At 38.3% G+C, this 20,227-nt stretch overlaps 1 protein-coding gene across 1 annotated transcript in view; it reads right to left on the bottom strand.

The window, feature by feature from the left end:
* Positions 1–5,676: 5,676 nt before the first annotated feature.
* DAP (death associated protein) overlaps positions 5,677–20,227 on the bottom strand; it is a 61,184-nt gene continuing 46,633 nt past the window's right edge. The window contains exons 3-4 of the mRNA XM_015615024.2: positions 10,378–10,420; positions 5,677–8,449 (exon numbers count right to left, since the gene is read on the bottom strand). Of these exons, the coding sequence (XP_015470510.1) occupies positions 8,330–8,449; positions 10,378–10,420 (163 nt within the window). The 3' untranslated portion in view covers positions 5,677–8,329. The remainder of the gene's footprint in view (positions 8,450–10,377; positions 10,421–20,227) is intronic.

Below are 20,227 nucleotides of genomic sequence, written 5' to 3'. Positions count from 1 at the left end.
GGAGGAAAATCCCGACCCGACCTCGAGAAGGACTTTTTACATTTTGTATTTTATATTATTACAAATACATATATCTTATTTATACCTTTCGAATTTTTATTCATATATTAATTTATTACACCATGATGTGTCATGACAGACTGTCCTTGAGACTGGCAGCACTGGGGAGTGAGATGCCAGCAGATGATGCAGGCCTACACGTTAGACACCGCTGCCTCTCAGTGACTCCAGGCACACAGGGATTGAAGATTTCACTTTAAGAAGCATTTCTATTAAGTTTGCAGAATAAAAGCAAGTTCACCTCTCCTTTTACACTTGAAGAGCTTCTGCTGCACAGCTGATGAAAGGCAAAATGTCTTCATCTCTCTGTTTATTAATGCCAGCAAACATGCCTGAAAAAAATATACAGGGCTCATATTCATTCCCTGTAGCTCGTATTACCTACTAGAACTATAATGCTATCAAAGTGATATTCTCCATTTACATTGGCCCTAGCATTTTACCTTGAGTACAAATCCTAAGCTATCAAAATGCAGTGCTCAAAATGAATATGAAGGTGCCATCTTTACTCAGCCACCTTTTAGAGTACTAGTACTGGGTCACTAATGCTATTTAGAATTGTTTCTCTGTAATTGGTACAGCTCTTCTTCCTCAAGTGCTTTTCACTCTATAATCTCAGCCACAGAAACATTTGTATTTTCAGAACATAGAGCACAATACATCAAGAGTGAAGTTTCTGTTTGATTCTGACTCTTGAAGGCATTTCAATAGCACCTGCAGGCTGGGCTGACATCTTGCCAATTGTTTTGCAGTCTTGCTTGATTGAAGGCAAAGCAACAGATAAGTAAAAGAGAAACTGCAGAGCAGTAACACTGGGACTGCTTTTGTAAATAAACAAAGGATATAATTTTTAAAATATACATTTATATCTAATGTCTATATCATTCCTCAAAAAGGAGCTCTGATTGGGCTTATGCTTGTTTCTGCTGAAACAGACTGTACACTTTTTTACTAATAAATAAACAGTTAGGATATTTTCCCCTTAGTTATTAAAATCAAGTATACTGAATTATACAACGTATATATGTTTAGATGTACATGTACACCTGTGTGTTAGAACAGTTATTCTTACCCCCCTTTTTATTTCATAAGCTAATTTACTCTGAAGCATTTTGTTTGACTGTTTCCAAAATAACTCATATTCTCCCTCATATAATCTTTTCTTCTAAACTTGCTGTTCCAGCAAGGAGCACTGCACAGACAGGTGCTCCTTCTTTCAAGGAGCTCTGTTGAATTCCAGTCCCCTATTTTTGAATTCATGGGGCCTACAAAACAACAGTCTAGTGTCATATTTTGCATGACAAATTACATTCCATGGCCTGAGGCCAGAGCTTTATAACACATTTGTAAGGAAAAAGCCCAGAAATCAATGTTTAAAAAGTAGCTTAGTAGTGACCAAGCTGCAGAACTGAAGATGGGACATAGCTCTGTAACACCACCATCCCTCTACAGAACTCCACAAACACAACACATAAAGGAAAGGTTCTGCCCAAAAGACTTCTCCACCACTTTTCAGATTGACAGTGTCTGAAAAGAGGGATGTTTGGAGGTCTCTACCTCATGTAAAATACCTTTTTTGACTCTTCAATCCTGCAAAATAAATCTGAATTTACCTTAATTCCTTGGAGACTATCACTGAAGTTAATAGGACTACAAACACAAAGTAGAAATCCTAAAAGACTGGTGGCCTGCATGGGATGGGAAAGTAACCTGCCTTGAAGGAACCCACACTTGTGGGAATCCTAAATGTCCCAGTGGGGGTCACATGGTTACAGATGTCATTGCTAACATTTTCCATGCTTTTTAATGTATAGATTCTGTCTTTAAAGATTCTGTCTTTTCTCCTGCATCCACTAACGAAGTCATTCCTATCATGAAGGACCAGTCATCTGAGAGTGACACACAGGGATGGCACACCATGACAGCCAGGTACAAAACCAGGTGCACAAATAAACTAAACATATGCATCTAGGGGAGAGGAGTATCATGGATCACAAGAGATCAAGCTCTATAGTTTCTATAAGTATTTACCTTAGCCACTACTGACTGGTGGTGAGCCAACCATTGGCATACAAAGAACAGTTCTAACACTGAATTTTTCAGTGTAGATGTTGCAGAAGCTCTTTGGGGCCACAAAAAGCAAAGTCTGAGTGTTTAACCAAGATCCTCATAACAAGCTCACTTGACAGGCTCATTTAAGGCTTCAGCCTTTCATTCCAAACCCCTCCAGCTGTCACAACTGTCACATCAGCAGCAAGCTAATGTTTATTGCGTTCTGGGTAATAAATCAGGCCCTAAAAGGAGAATTCTTGCATTTTCTATTCATTATCTCTTGTCCAGAGGGAAAGAATTAGCTAAGGAATCAGCTTTTTATGTGGGTTGTTTTTATTAGCAACTCAGATGCAACACTAGCTACCTGAAAAAAGGGTGTTAAAGGTGTTCACCCAAACTACATGGTCCAAATAATCTGATTTCCCATTGCTTAACACCTCTGGGATGAAGGAAATCTTGCATCCTATTTTTTAAAACTAACTGTTCTCTCATTGTAGGGACATAGACATGCACATGAATATTAATTAGGTCTCAGTTCAACTAGAGTATGTCTTAGTTTTACATCCTATATGCACATACATGCTGCCTTTTGCAGTGAAGAGAGATAATATATATTTCTTTATGTTTAACATTGTAGATTAGAAGAATCAGAATTTATCAAAATGCACTTGCATTTGTAGATTTCCTTCATCCAAAGGCCTCTTTCACACAAAAAAATTCAAGGACATGTAGATTTATGGATCAAAAAATTGTCCTCTCAGTATATAATTAGCAGGGGAAATTGAGGTCACTGAGCAGCATAAGAAATGGCCAGTATACAGTTCTGAAATAATATGATAGCTCTTCTTTTCTCTTATCATCTTCCAACAACAGCTTTACAGAGCACAACTGAATTTACTTCTGTGCTGATCCATTTACTGTTCTGCTTTTAATATTTAAGGCTTTACTTCTCTAATCACAGCTCCTGTTCACTGCTGATTTAAATACACTAGAAAGTAAAATAAAGTGTGCAACATTCCACTGGCATGTGCCCCAATCTGCTGGTCTCCAAAAGATAAAGCAAGACGACCTTTATATTCCTCACTTCAAAAATTAAATATAGCTTAAGATGAGGTGCACAGAAATAAGGCATTTTGTTTTAAATAGCAAGCAAAGTTTTCAGTTAAATACATTAAGTTCACAAGCAAGCATAAAACAAGCAAAAAAGGCAATGTCTCCCTTCAGACCCGAACACTGACACACTTGGTGAAATTTTACTCTGAAAGGAACTGAACACGTGGTTTCAGGCGCATTTGAAATTTGACAAGGTATTTGTCATTTCAGCTGCTATCAGCATACAGAAACGTGGCTAACTTTCATTTTAACTAAATCCACTGTTCTGTATTTCAAAAGGCACTTCTGGTTTAAGAGAGAAGCCAAGTGGGTTCCATTGTGACCCTGAGATTAACTCAGTTGGCCAGAGCATGGTGCTAATGACACCAGGGTTGTGGGTCCAGTCCCCCTATGGGCCATTCACTTGTTGGATCCTTGTGAATCCCTTCTGACTCAGAGTATTCTGTGCTTTGGAAACTGTGATTTCAATGCTGTGCTCTCCAGGTCACTCACTTCACTACATGTAACAAAGTGATGTCACTATCCATCTTAACATGGTATCAGATATCCACTGACACCTGAGCAGCTACTACACATGGCTCGTAAGAACTCATTTTACACACCTTCATAACCTGCCACTTCTCTGCCAGAAAGGAGGATAGACATTCACGTTTTCTAAAAATACCTCCAATGTAAGCTAGAAAGCAGAGATTATGTAACAGGGCTTCTTTCAAGGTCACTTGCAAGATCTATGCTTGCCATGGCTTTAGTATGCTGCATTTCAGTTTTGTCATTGACAGCATTTGTGATTTGCAGAAAATCATCAGCAACCATGCATGCCTGTCAGCTCCAAATAGTAATAAATTACGTTCCCAGAAAAATGCATCACATTCTTTTTCTCACCTCCGATCAGCATTCTGAAGTGAAGGAAAATAGTCATTGCAATAGAAATTACTTCTTTGTTCACAGAGTGCTTTGTCAAATACAATGCACTCCACCTCTCCTCTCAGGCCTTATATCTGAATGCTAGTTGCTTCCATTTTATAATTCAAGGAATAGTATACACTAGCTGCAGTTTTTTCTCTGAGGGGGATGAAGAAAATCAATGAATGCACATTCTTGAAGGAGACACAAAAACATAGGGACAAGCAAAATACAAACCCTCCACATTACCAAGAAATTACCTTTATTAATTTTATACAATAGAATCATGCACAGCACTTAGCAAAGGTTACAGCTACATGCTGATTTATTTTACTCATCTGCTGAAGAAATCCCACGACTTACTGCTGCAGACTTGACTCAGTTTATTCTTGAGCCAGCCAGTCACTGTGATCTGCATCCCTCTGCATTCTTATATAGCAGATAATGTTAGCTGTAACCAGTTATAATTAAATGTCTTTATCTTGCAAGAGGGTGGTGTGCAAAGAATTTAAATTAAAACAGAGATTCATCTTCTTAATTCTTTATATCATTGCAGCCTCTGACCAGCAACATATCCCCCTGTTGTAAAACTGTACCCATATTGGCATACTGCCTGTAAGGAGGTTGTAGCAAGGTGGGGTTGGTCTCTTCTCCAAGGTAACAAGTGACAAGGTAACGTAAGAGGAAATGGCCTGAAGTTGTGCCAGGGGAGGTTTAGAGTGAGTATGAGGAAGATCTTCTTCACCAAAATGGTTGTCAAGCTTTAGAACAGGCTGCCCAGGGAACTGGGCACTCCTGGAGGTATTTAAAAGATGTGTGGATGTGGCTTTTCGGGTTTAATGGTAGACTTAGCAGTGCGGGGTTAATGCTTGGACTCAATGTTTAAGAGTCTTTTCCAACCTAAGCAATTCTATGACTGACTATGTGAGCACAGAGTCTAAGGACATAACGCTGCAACAGTCCCTGGGCAGTAGCTACCACCTCTACACTGTATCAAATATATTTGCTGTATTATATACACACTACACATATATTAAATATAGAATGCCCAAAGTATCAGAAAGGTCCCAGAAACACTGCGGCAATTCCTCCATATTCTTCATCAAATCACTTATGTTACAGAATGTGTTATGTAATGTTAACTGCAGCTTTATGAAAAGCTTGTCATCTCTTGTGATTACAATACTTGCTTTTTCTGAAAGACCAGAACTTGGAAAGCAACGGAAAATGCTACATTTTATTTCCTTTACCATCCTGGTTTATTACCAGGCTTAGATTCTCTAGCTTCATAGGGGCTGAACAAGCTTCTCCAATTTCATAGTAGAAAACAGCAACTCCCATTCTAGCTGGTAGCATCTACTTTTTATTTTATGTAAGACTGAACTATTCAAAACAGCACATCCACTGTGTCATAAAACTTCATAATAAATTTCACTGTCTATAAAATGCTGATTAGCCATGCAGCAGTCTGTAATAAAATCCCATAAATCCCACAAAGCTGCATCCTCCTGATTTACAATGAACTTACAGAGAAAAAATAGCCCAATATACAACTTCATGCTTTATTGTTGCATTATTGCCACATTGACAATTACAGAAAATTTCTTTTGCAGTTATTTCAAGGTAACATCCGAACATCTCCTGTCCTTATATGCTATTGTAACATATTTAAAAAGTATCAATAACCATCGGTAAGAAATTCAGTTCACCAGTTATGATTATTTTGGACACGATAATGCTTGGGTAAGGACACCTAAAATATTGTTGGGAGGTATCCATGTATAAACATGGATACCTCCCAACAATATATTATATGCTTTCATTCAGAGACATTTTCTAATCATGTATGATTTTCAGCATTCTAAAAGCTATCTTAAGAGCCATACTTCATTGTACAAACACATCTATCTAAGTAATCAAAGACAAAACTCAGGTATTATCTATGTATGCTGTATATATTGCATTAACAACCAGGAGCAGTAGTTTGTAATTTGAAAGTGTCCATCCTCCTACTTTTACTGTCAGAAAGGATGTGGTACAGCTTTCAGAACCATTTCTACCTATTACAAGATATGGAGCCAAGGTACCCAGCCCAATCTCACCATGTGCATCCACACTGAGGTTTAGTTTTCCACTGCTGTCAATGGAGCCAAGAGTGATTGAGCTCAACCTGAAAGAGCCTTCCCTTTGGTCAATGATGCCATACCTAAACTCTGCTGACTGTCCTGACTGCAACACCACCGACCTGCTTCAGATGCAGGCACAGCACGAGGCAAAGATGAATCCCACCCAGCTCCCCCTCAGGCCAGCAGGTACCAGAACTGACTGCGATGATTGCCGATGCCGCACATGGACGGCTACCACCTCCTGTCCTTAGTCTGCAAACATTCCTGCCAGCAAATCATCTTCTGCAGAGGTTCCAAGAGGCTCAACAATGAATGAGTTGCTCAGGTGTGAATCCCTTGTACACTCATAAGAAAGAACAAAAGAGGCCTCTGCTGCACCGACATCAGAAACAGAAAGCAGATTTGAAAAGTTACACATATTCTAATACAGAATAATTCTTATAAACATTCTTTCCTTAAGGCAAGTATAGTTTCTAATCAAATTGAAAGTAAGGACTGTATTTATAGATTGTACATCCTTCCTTGGGTTTCAAATAAATATATCCATGCAAATAATTTGCAAAACATCATTTCCATTTCAAGCCTATAAAGAGATGGAAATGTCAGGTCCCTCGCACCCACATGAAGTGAGTTATTCCACTTGTGAAATGGGCCATATTTTCCAGTATTTTGTTGCAGTTGTTTTAAATCAGCTACTCGGGAAATAATTATTAAATCTGCAGAATTTTTTAAAAATAATAATTTTTAAATTTTCTTTACTGTTTTTTAACCAAAAATACACTAATAAAGCCCCAAGTAACCCTAAACTTTCACTTATCTGCCAGATGAATGGTTGCAGCATTATCTCTCATGTTTTTGACATCATTAAAACTTTATAAGCCTGGAGGTTTTAAAGGTTGCATTGTATTTGTAGTCAGTTAAAAACAGAAGAACACAATAAAATAGGTAGAATGTACAAAATTTTTTTCCAGGTTTTTACAGAGGTGAGTTATGGAAGGAAACTTATAGAGCTAAGTTATTCTGAACTGAGAAACCAAATGATTTAATTATGTGGTAAAAATAAAACAATTGCTCTATTTGGAAATAATTTTCCTTTCACTTCCTCATATCACTACTGTCATTCAGAATAAGAAGACTAGGAAAAAAATACGATGCGCAAAAGAGGTTGGATCATAAACATATTTATTCATGGTATCTCAACTTCAAAAGGTGATCTCAAATTCTAAATTTAAGAAAGTAAACAGATTTTTCACCAACTTATTTTAAGTTCAATATGAAGGTTCACAAATTCCTTCAGCTTGGTATTGGAATGTGAAATCATCACCTCAAAAATACAGTCCCCAGTGAGACTCATGAGATTGCAAATGAGTTGTCTACAGAAGCAGTGTTCTTGTATTTCTGATTTCTCTCTCCTCTCCATACTCACAGACCACCAGAGGGAAAAATCTCAGCAAGACTGTGAGAGTGCAAAGGAGTATAAAGAAAATTCAGCTGGATCTCTGCTCACTTGAGAATGCATGGGAGCCCCTTCATCATCTCCCTGGTTGAATCCAGAGGGCACTGGGGTGTAACACTGTAGGATACTGAAGGCTGTAAGGGTTCTACATAATCAAGACACTAACTACATAATCATAATCAGACATAACTACATAATCAACCACTAACTTCTGTCTCAACACACCCAACAAACTCCCTCCAGACAGTGAAGGGCTGTTCTTTCTTACTGGCTTAGCATAAAAGCTACATTAACTATCTGCTATTATGAATCCACAACTAAAAGTACAATTTTTAAGCTCATTAATCATATTACTCATACTAAAGTTTTTATCTTGACAGTAAGAAAATCTTATAAAAAAGCACCCCTGATCAGCAAATACTCAATACAGAATTTTCCATCTAGGATAGCAACTGAACGTCTTCATTTTTATTAACCCTTGAGAATTAAAGTAAAAGAAACAGCATATTATTTTAGATGTCAATTTTACAGATTTGACAGTGTGAATCCTAAAGGATTTTTGTCTTCTCTTGCAAACTTATTCACTGAGAGCAGTTTGGCAGAGATCCTGATGGGGAGCTCATTTGCGAGGCTGGTGGATGTGCTGTTTGACATGCTGTGGGTGTGGAAGCTTTTCCACTGATGGATGTGGTTTCTGATGAGCCACCTGAGCTGCAGCTGGAGGGAAGTCCTTATCACCCTGTTTGGAGAACACAGCAGGAAAAGTTTCAGGAATCTTAAAAGTGTACTTGCCAGTTCTAATTGATGTAAATTCTAAAAAACATGAAAATCAGATGGAAAACAGTGTTGCATGCTACTTTGGAGTCCCCCTGTACACATTCTATGTTTTTATTCTTTTAGCCAACTTCAAAATTTTTCTTATGCAAGCTTCACTTCTTCCAGTTACACACACTATCCAATAATAAAGAATCTTAATGTGACCATAGGGGAAAAAACCCCAAATATTCCTATCTTCAGATGTGTTTGGTTTTCAACAAGCCACTAGCAAGAACAGACTATTTTAAAAGTAAGTTAAGGCAGCATGAAAAATACCTGAACAAAAAGCCTGCTCTAGGAATCAGAATTGTAGAATGGCCTGATTTGGAAGGAACAATAATGATCATCCAGTTCCAACATCTATACCGTGGGCAGGGATGTCTTCCACTAGACCAGATCACTCGGGACTCCATCCAACCTGCCTTTGAACAATTCCAGGGATGGGGCATCCATAACTTCTCTGGGCAACCTGTTCCAGTGCCTCACTACCTCCACAGTAAAGAATCTTTCTTAACATCTGATCTAAACTTACTCTTTCAGTTTGAATCCACTCTCCCTCATCCTGTCATTCCATGCTTTTGAAATTCGACTCTCTCAGTCTTTTTTGTAGGCTCCCTTCAGGCAATGGAGGGCTGCAGCTAAGTCACCCCAAAGCCTTCTCTTTTCCAGACTGAACAATGCCAGTTCTTTAGGAAGAAAGCAGGATCTAAAACTACTTATGATTCCAATTTTAGGGATGGCTGGATTTTAACTTTAACATGCTCTTTTAACTAGATCTGCTAGTGTTAGCTCTCAGGTGCTTCTGTTGGGCAGTCTCACTCCAGGAGTTACCTATATGTCACCTATTTACCATTGCCATTTCTAGGGTCAGTCCTAGGAGGCTTTCAAAAAGCAACAGGAAACAAATACTATCAGTATTCAGTGACAGGGGGACAACAGCACTACACTTCCCCCTTCATAAAGTGGGACAAAAACATCATAGTCCAGAAACTCTGGCTATTCCAGATTCCAGTAGCTCATAGGGCAACAACCTTACATTATTTTGTTTTGGTTTTGTTTTAATCACTGTGTTAACTTGTTACATTTTGTGGTTTTTTCTCTACTACAACTCGCTACCAATTTTCAAAGATCTGCTCTCCTCAGACTGGATCAACATTTTCTACCTTCCCTCCCCTAATATTGCCATCTGCCCATTCCTAATGGGCTAAGGAAAATGGCATCAGCTCATTCTTTCCACCTATGGCATCTGACACAACCACAGCATCTTACAGTAAACCACACTACAAACCCCAGTGATGTAAGGTAACCACATAAAGCCATGATAAAAACCCTGCCACAATGAACGAATTACTCATTACATGATTAATGGCTAATTAATACTAAGGATTTACAGGTCCTGCCTGCTCTTAAAGTCCAGGGAATAACACCCTCAATCTCAAGTACCTCAAAGCACATATGGCAGCTGAAATGCGCTATCTTCAAGCACGTATCCTTACAGGCAGGAGGGTTGCTCCTCATCACAGATTGAACTACAGCAGCAGTTTAATATGCAGCCACTTCCAAAGGAAATGAATACAGTAATATCTAGCTTAGATATAAAAAGATGATCCAATAAACTTAAAGTGCTAAAATTCAAAGAAAAATGGTGGAAATTATTTCAATGAATAATTTCTGTTTCACACAAACCCAGAAAGAATGGTCAAGGGGCCTTACACAAATATAGAAAATACAAAGCCTCTTCTTACAAAAGAGAAAGGGGTATGAAAAATATTGATTTTGTTCTGATTGGTTGTAATTCTGAAAAGCTTACAGTAGTTTTGCTCATTGAGAGAAATTTACTGATAATCTTACCCTAGCAATGACACCGGAGATGAATACCGCTGGCTTAGGTGGGCTGAAAAAAATCAGAGGGATTATTTGTACCAGTTATTTAGAAGGCAAAAATGAAAAGGAAATCACACATACAGTGCAAAAAAAAGGAGGCATTTTTGGAATCTGATTAATGTTTCAAATAGACAAGATAAACTTCCTCTTCAAATGACTATTGCCTTAATAGTACTTATTGCAGCTAAAACCACACCTGTAAGTTCTGGCTTCTATTACATCACATTGATTGTGACAGCAGAAAGAGGCTAGTCCAATAATACTGCTTCTTAAAGCCGAGTCTTTGTTTGCATTGGTTTCTTAATCCTCAAATTTTATACATAAACTGCCAGCAGTACTTTAGGCTTAGCATATTTGTATTGCACAATGAAAACTGTAGCTGGACTAAAGTCACTGCTGTGTTAGAGAATAAAATAAATTTCAAGTTTACATCTGTCAGTCAATTGCATAAGGATTCAGAGTCACAGAAAGAGTAACATTCTGTACTTTAAATCATAGACTTTCAAGCAGGTAGTCTATTACAAGGAAAAGGAACATGTCTGCAATCAAACAAATACTAAAAAACATAAAGCAAAGCCTTTCCTGGTTTCTCATTTGCAGACTCTCCATCCAAACCAATAGGAATAGACTCTCCACAGCCAGAGTTCTCTGAAGCTTGGTCAGCACAAGCCCTCAGTTTCTGTGGGTCACGGATCTCCTGAACTGACCACCTGGAGGCCACAGCGCAGCCACGTTCAACTGCTCACCCTGCTGGCATTGCCAGTGTCTAAATTACAGACACTCAGCAACCTCAGTGCTTCCATGGCAAGTAAAACTACTTGGCATCTGCAGAAGGGTTGAGACCTGGAGCTCCAGAAAATCTCCACAACAGAGGTAATTCTCTTGTAAGAAAACCAGGTAACCTGAGGCACTACAAAGGGAAGCAGAGTGGGGAGGTGAAGGTGTCCCTCCCCCTGAGAACATCTGTAACTGAGGACTCAAAGCAGCTGGTTCATTAACCTGGATCACAAGAAGGGTTCTACCCTGAGATGTTACAGCTCACAAGGCTGGAACAACACAAAACGCACACAAATCAAATCACTTATTAGAGGAATGATAGTGATTACTATGGTGCACTTTACAACTACATAGCTTGTAAAAATTTATTACCATGATGTTGTGTGAAGTTAAGATAACAAGTAGCACAGTAGTAGACTTAATATAATGAACTCATAAATATTGCCTGAGCCCTGCTTAAGTCACGGTATTGCTACTCAGTCTCTGAACAGCAGCATTTCTTCTAGAAAGTTTTAAAAAGTCAGAAAGACAAGGTTAGAAAAAAATGAGAAAGGAAGAGAGTTCTGCTCTAAAATACTTCCATGGAAGAGTAACAGTGGTATTTCCTGCAATAGGAAATAACTGATAGCTGTATTAGACTTTTTCAATCCAACTTTCTGTCAGTACAAATTAACAACAAGCAAAGACCAATAGCAAAACACTTCCATTTCATTCTAATTGTACTGAGCAAATTAGTATGTTACAGTCTGCATGAGACTTACTGGATGATGAGTAACAAACTCAAAGAAATAACTCTGAGAAAATACAGATGTACTGCAGTGGCTCAAGCTATGACTCACACACTTACACCATGACATTATAAAGGAAATGAACAGTAAATAGGAAAAAAAAAAAGTATGGCAATTTATTCTTCAACTGTACATGGAATCTGGCTTTAGTCACACTCAGAGAAACTGTTTTTTGCTTGACATTGTATTATTACCAATACTGGATAGTGAAAAAGTCAAATCAGATGAATTTTTAAAAAAATATTCTTAACATGACCTTTGAATGTTTATTATGCTTGGATGATCCATGAAATTCAAATCAACATTTCCCTAACAGAGCCTCTATTTGCTGAATGCACCATGAGCTGTTCACTGACTACTACACTGTATTACCTACTGTATGGTTCATAATTCTTGCTTTAAAAACAACTGCAATGCTCCATGGCTTTGGCCAAAAATGACAACCAGAAGGAATCTCTTGCATAACAGTTATTTTGAACACATCTTTTACCACTGCAAATTGCAAAAATCTTCTCAGAAACCCCAGTCTCCTGTTGAAATATCCTGCTATTCATTATTATTCAAAGCACCCAAACTTGCAAGTGTTAAGTCTCCCAAGTACATGATAGAGCTGGATAGAGTTAGAATTTTTGGTAGATTTCCGTACTTATTTTAATTTAATTGTACATTCTTTTGTCTTAGGAATTAGACTGAAGATCATGTAAAGATCATCGTCATCTTCAGGTAAGCTAAAATCCAGTCTGAGGTTTATGCTTCAGGTAGCGTTTCAGAAGCAGCTAGCACATCTTTATAAAGAAGACAAAAGTCAGCAGTGTAGGAATCCAAAAATGGAGAGACGTTTCTCTGTTTGTCCTATTCTCCAAAAAAGTATTAATCCTATTTGCCACTGACAGAAAGGCTTCCAAATATCCATGGGTAAACCAGGATTTATAAAAAAAAAAAAAGTAGAAGGAAATAGAATGTTTAGTATGCCACTGAGGTGAAAAATATAGATTTTAGAGGGTTTAATACATGGAATAAAGATGGAGGAAAAAAGGCATAGCTTTTAGCTCTTCTTCCTTCTTCTTCATGATTCTGCAGTTTTTAAAAGCACAAAGAGTGATTGGTTGAAAGTTAGTTGCAGTTTTAGTTACTTAAATAGATATAGAAAACTTATTTGTTAAAATATAAAAACAATACATGTATTTGTAGTTAATAGGGTAAAAATAGATATAAAAATGAGGCAGCCATGTGATTCGGGGCCATTTTGTACCATCAGAGCAAAATGAGCCAGGTTGCGGTGAATTGAACTTCTGCAGATAGTCTGAGGAGACCTGCCAAGTTTTGTAATAACATCCTAATAAACACGAGAAACAAGATTCTAACGAGCTTGGGAGTTTTCTTTGAACCCAGAGAACTGAGATAAACAGGACTTCCTGTGAGAGAGTATCCCAAAAGAGCTCAGCCCAAAGGGGAGTGAGAAATCAAGGAGTGAAAAAAAGTACAGAAGAAGTGCAGCAAAATCGAGAAAAGAAAAAACAAATTGAAAAGTTACACAGCAGTACCATTTTCCTAGTAAAAACTAAATTCGTCAGACACAAAGCATTTATCTTGAACGCTATCACAACCTAACATATTCAGCCTTGTTTGTATGCAATGCATTCTGTGACTGTCTTTAGTTACCCTGCCTTGGAAACAGGACACTGATTAGGGCTCTCCCATAGGTGTGGTAGACACAAAACCACCTCACTTAGGGTTCATGTGGCACATTCTAGGATAGTGCTGACACATAGGGAACAACCTAACAGGAAAACAGAGTTGCAAAAGGTATCTACGCCCAGATGCAGCTGGAACAGTTTTCTCCTTGACTTTCCCCCTTGTTTGCCATCTCCATGGATTTTTGACTGAACTCTTCCTGCTTCATACTAGATTTTCAGCTTTTAAATGAAAGAACTAATGGGAATGCTGACCCAGCTTCCAGGTCAAATGCTCTCTCCTCCATCCACAAAAATCTTGCAGAAACCCTAGCATTTGTTTCTGGCTGTCCCAAGTTTCCATGATTAGCTGCAGGTGCACATGGTAACAAGGCTTCACCTCTCTATTTAACTCATTACAGAGGCAAAATGCTTTGCTCCTACAGAAGACTCACCAGCCTAATAGGAAGTTTGTTTCCATGTATTTATTATCCTGTAGCAGGGAAAAAGACAGAAAGCTGGCCAGAAATGAGAATGATTGAGTGTGTCAGTATTTATATCCTTTGTCAAGCCACTGGCTTTCCTTATATTTCTACCAGATTACATTGTTTCAGAAAAAAATTCTTTAAAAAATCAGTATCTTTGATGATCTGTAGAACCAGAACCAGGCCAGAGCATATATAATCACACATCTATACTAATGAAGAATTCAACAGATCAGAGAAAGGCCTGGATAATCAGTCACTGACTTAATTTCATTCCTAATGAAAGAAATTTTTCCACAGATGAACTTTGTCATAATAAATTCAATCTCTACTACCAGACTCCCAAACTATGGGCTTTTGTGGACCCAGGTTAGCTGCCACAACCATAACTCTGTAATTGCACTCTGATACATCTGCTGGGATTGCAGTGTTGCAACATCACTCATTATCTTTCCCAAGAAACTCCTGAAAATAGAAACAAAAATGGAGAACAGGCACAGGCTATCATTGCTACATTTACAATACACTTTCAAGTGCTTTAAATTCTATTGATGTTTTATGCAAAGCACAACCTACATTTCCAGTATTTTGTAAGATGTGATGGTTGTTCTGATGAACAATCTGTTTGACAGACATTGCTTTGAAGATGCAGCATTCCTTTGTCTAGGCATCAGTAAACAAGAAAGCAAAAAAAATTATTTCCTGACAAAAACTGATTTAATTAATACATATATGTGCTTTACAGCTATTTAATGCACACATTTATTTAAAGTTAATTAATAACCACAGCTGATACTGTGTAAACAACACAGTTTTGTGTTTGCCAAGACTGGTTAGTGTTTGTGTCAATACTTTCAGAGAAAATCCTTATTTTAACATATGGACAAAAAGAACACATCTGTTAAGATCTAAGTGTTCAGAGAACTTATCCTGATTTTATATGTGCGATGCTGCACCTGTTTAACATCAGATTCTCTACCAGATTCATTTATCCTGACTATTCAAATAGAATAAAGATTTCTATTATTTCATAATACTTAGCTTATATAAGATCTTTATCTGACATGGAAGGTAAATCACAAAGAAGACGAAATAACATGAAAAGATCATTAAGTAGATTAAATGAGGCATTAATAATACTAAAATCTTATGCCTTCACCTTAGAGGGATTGGTTGAACTGAAGTATGATATACGTACTGTAAAGACAGTGACAGAAGCTAGTCACTATGAGGCCACAGAACACACATAGGGCAGATGAGTATTTATCCAACTCCATTAAAACAAAGAATTTGACTAAATCAGTTTTCTAATTTAACTGGGAAATTTACAGTTAATTCTATCAATAAATGCAGTGAATGTGCACACATACATGCAGAGGCTGTGCATGTATACACACAGAGATTACACAAATTCACAGCTGTTTGAAGTGGTCCCAAATGCAGAACAAAGCAGAGTACATTGCTGTGGGGGGGATGAACACCTGCAGCCACTCTGGAGCACCCAAATTGCCTAATGCATCCCTTACCTGATGGGATGGATTGGATCTAATGCTGGCTTCCAGCAGCAGTTTGAACAGCAGATCCCGTCTGGAGGAAGGACTGTGAGCAGTGCTCACAGTGCAATCCAAACCAAAGGGCTCTATTCAGAGTTGACAGAACCAGGAAACACCCCCATGCATAAGCATCATTTCTGTTCACATGAACATAAAAGCTTCTACAATGGGAAATGGGTCTCACTGCAGCCAGAAAGTGCAGAAGGTGAGCGCCCCATGTACGCTGGTGATCAGAAAAAGCAAAAGAACATTCCAAGACAAAGAAAGAATGAGAAAAAGCAATAGTAAAAATAGTACCTCACAGTATACCTCAATTAAAATATGTTAATCAGGCCAGGAACACCATAAGTTAAGAACTAGAGCAAAAAATACAGATGGAAAAAATGGCTGAGAGAGCACAAAGAACCCACATAAGCAGAGAGCTAAGAACAATTAGCACAGAGTATACAAAGGAATAGGTAATATTGCTCTCTTCCATTTACCTTCTTTACAGTATAAGTAGAAAATAACACTTGCAGAAGACTACATTTAAAATTATTAATAGCAGATACATTTAAAATAGAATTAAATGTAGAAGCTCCTGAAAATAAGGCATCAATCTCAAAATTTCCATATTCAAAACAGGTTAGCCTACTTTAAAAAGGACAAAACTACACAGATGCAAGGCTTTTGTTAGACTGGATGATTTTTTTTGTCAAAATATGTTAAATGAAAGTTAAATCCTTAAAACTGTATTAAACTAATAGTCTAGTTGGAATGATTTGTATTTTTGATTAAAGAATGGGAATGATTCATATTTATCTTTCCATATTTGTGGGAATTAATGATGTGACTTATCACTGGTGATCACCTTTTTGGTCTTTTAAGTAAGCCTGGCAAACAGATATACGGAATCTATAAATACGTGTTTTTCAAAGACTTTGGAACCACAAATTACTTCATCATTTTAAATTATCCATAAATAATGCTGGAATTTGTGACTTGGTGTTTCCTTATTTTAATCAAATCATCCAGTGGCATGTACTGTGACACAGCTGGCTTATAGCTGTGGAAAGCAAAGGAGCAATTTCTGTGACAGGCATGGAGAAAGCAAAGGAGAAATTCCTGCAAACCAAAGAGATTTCCAACATAGAACCTGGAGCTGCACCCAGCCCCCTGACCCTTCAGGCAAAGGCAGCACCCCCTTGACAGCATACCCTTGCCCCTCCAGCACCACAAAACAGCAGGGACTTGAAAAGTGAGCAGAACCTTCCACTGAAGGTTGCTTGCTCTTTATTTCCCTGCTCATTTCCAAACAAGCACCATTCACTTTCCTTACAATTAGCTTAGGCAAGTGAAATGAAATCTATGTATGAAATACTATGATCTGCAGTTACCCATTTTTCCTCCAGCTGCTCCCTATTAAGAGCAAGTTTTATGGGTCTTTACTTTTTCCTGGCATGATATGTACTCTATGAACAGAAGGTTCCCCAAGTATTCTGAGCAGTATTTCCTCTTTAATTAACAAAACCTCATACTTTAATCTTGCCCCTCTGTTTCTGCAATTGGAAGTATTGTGCCCAGTTTTTCCAATCATCCAGTTTAATCTTCAAGGTTGTTTGGGAATTTGTATTTTCTGGTTATGAAACATGAACATTAACTAGTCTTAGTTTCCATCTAAGTTTCCATCTTCTCTAAAGATGTCCCAATATGTTATTACAGGGGTGCTTACTTGAATTTACGGAGTTGCCTTTGATTTTGGCATTGTCTGCAAAATCCAAGATGATTAAAATCACACTTCTCAGCAACAGAATAAAACTAACAAGCACCTTGCTCATCAGCTTGCTTGAAATAATTTCCCGTTGGTTATAATATGTTTAGGTTATTAATTTTCTGGACAGAAAAGTAGTAATTAGTCTGACTGACTACCAGAGGGAAATGCTTTCTCTGATTGCACAGAGACAAAAAGTATCTGATATTCTGTAAGAATTTATTGTGTTGAGCTTTCAGATCTTTAGGATCATCCACAGGATGGCACTGTTGAACCTCAGTCTCCAGTAGATGAAGTAGGAAACAACCTTACAAACATCCAGGTGATGCAGCAAATACTAAAATAAGTAAAAAGCAGTACTTCTCCTTGATGACAAATCATGACAAAACACAGTACATACACAAATATACACAAAATTCTTACACATACCTACAGACACTACCAATTTTCTTGTCCTCATGTCTTAGGCTGTGCCCCAATACAACCCAAGAGAATGCAATGCCCTATCAGAAAATTTTAATTATTATTTGTTTTTCTATTCACATAAAAGCAAATCGGGTGTCCTGATCTTTTAATGAGGTGGTAAATGACTGGTCATTACATTTAATAGCAACTGATTGACATTCATTACTATTACAATCACTTTTAAGGCATTGAAGCATATGGCCTTATTAATCTCACCACCCTCTCATTCATCCTTGGTTTTAGTTCATGTATAACCCATGAAAGGAAATTATTTAAGAAAGAGATCCACCATCTCTTATCTATATTGTTGTACATGATATTGCTATTAGAGAATAAATTTCTCTTTCATGCTGCCTTCTGATCACGAAATTAAGATTTAAGTATTTCACCTTTTCTATAGACTCAGAAGATTTAAAAATAGTCTGCAAATCTCCAACTGCTGGTTGATTTATAAAGGTTAAATAACCCTGTTAATAATACTGTTATTGCAGTATCTCTATTAACTCTTAGTGAACACCAATGACCAACTTTTCCCATACAGCGACTGCAGCATTAGCCCACTTTATAATCTGTAACTTCTTAACTGTGGAAAAAAGAGAGGTATGAAAACTGACATAAAGTAGTGCTTAAATGGTGATGCAACTCAAAGGAAACTCTAAAATAAGGAATGAAGTAGGGTAGACTTAAGCATTTGCAAAATTACCAAAGATAAAGACATTATCAAAATGGAGAGAAGACCAAATCTTCCATGTGTTTATGTCAGGTGCTGAAGTGCATCCCCATGCATGTTCCCATGACAGCAATGGACTTCCATGCTGAGAATTTCATGACCATGGGCCTGCACTGCAATGTCTTGGCTACAGAGACATAGAAGCCAGTTGTGGCACTTTGTACTCCTCTCTTGGCTGAGAGATAGATGACAGATGAAAGATGGAGTCCAGCTGGAAACACATCTTGATGCTGTTGAATACAGGATGTCCGTACAGTGAGAAAAACACAAGAAGGTAGAAGCTGAGAAGGTGAAAATCTTATCATTTCTGCCCAGGTGTTTGTCTCAGAGTCACACAGCAGTGGCCCAAAATTTCTCAACCTTTCCTGTTAAGAGTTCATAACCTGAATCTTGCTTTCCAGTGTTTTACAGTTGTCTTGGTTTTGGAAGACAGATGTCTGCTAGGGAGGACAGGAGCCTCCCTGGAATGAAAATCTAGACTCCCTCCCTCAAATTACTGTAATTTTGAAATCAAGAGGATCTCAGGAAGAGATCTGGGGATAGGAGTAACAGTTCTTTACTAGTATGTAAAACAAGGCAAACAAACAACAATTATTATAGCATTAATAACAAAACAGAACCAGGGACCCCGTGACAGCTTTCTCGGCTGAGATGGGAAAGAATGGAGGAGAGGCTTTGCTTCACAAACCCCCTCAGGCAGTCAGTCCCGGTGCTCCTGCAGGGCTCTGAGGAACACTCAGCTGGAACAGCAGGGATGAGCAGAGATCCTGGGCCGGTGGCTGAGGTGTATCAGCAGCTTCGCGGCGGTGCCTGGCACTGCCACACGTCCTGGCAGGACAGGGGGTGAGAGGCCACCAACGAAGAGGGAAGAAGAAGCAGCAGCAGCTCCGTCGGGGTGATGGCAAATTCCCTTCTCCAAACCACAACAGCTCCGAGTGTCTAGCTCTCAAGCGTAAGAAACCAGCCAGCCCCCACCTGCCCCTGCCCTCCCTCTCCCTCTGGGCCCAGCAAAACTCCCTGTGTTTCTCAAGCACACAAGTACCAGCCATCAGGTTTCCCCACAATTAATGGGCAAAGAATTCTATAGGTGAGAAGGAACAAAAGGAAGAACATCCAACCCCCAATAACAGTATTAATCATTCAGTAGATATGCATCTTTCACTCTCCTACTGCTTTGAGCAATTGAAGTATCATTTGCTATTAATCCCCAAAACCACTGGAGACATGAAGTCAAATATGCACATGCATAAATAACACATCACCTTCCACAGCCATGCAACTGTTGTGAGGAGGCTTCTCCACCCAATTTTACACTGTGCATTCTGAGTGGTTTCCATTCTACAGTCATACCCTACTGTTGCAGTCTGCTTATTTTGTTCTGGTTATTAATTTTAATGGTTTGTTCCTGCTGTTACTCCCCCCATGTTTTGTAATGGTTTTACCCTCTTGTCAGTATTGTAAACCCCTCCCCTTTTTCCTGAACCTTCCTTGTCCATCACCCTGTTCCTGCCCCCAAACCCTATCAATCAATGTAAACCCAACTTTCTGTTCCAGCATGTTCCCTGTCATTCATCCCTCACTCGAAGCCCCATTGGC

The sequence above is a fragment of the Parus major genome, chromosome 2 (genome assembly GCF_001522545.3).
Source record: "Parus major isolate Abel chromosome 2, Parus_major1.1, whole genome shotgun sequence".
In the NCBI taxonomy this organism is placed as follows: domain Eukaryota; kingdom Metazoa; phylum Chordata; class Aves; order Passeriformes; family Paridae; genus Parus; species Parus major.
This window is presented reverse-complemented; position numbering and strand designations above follow the sequence as displayed.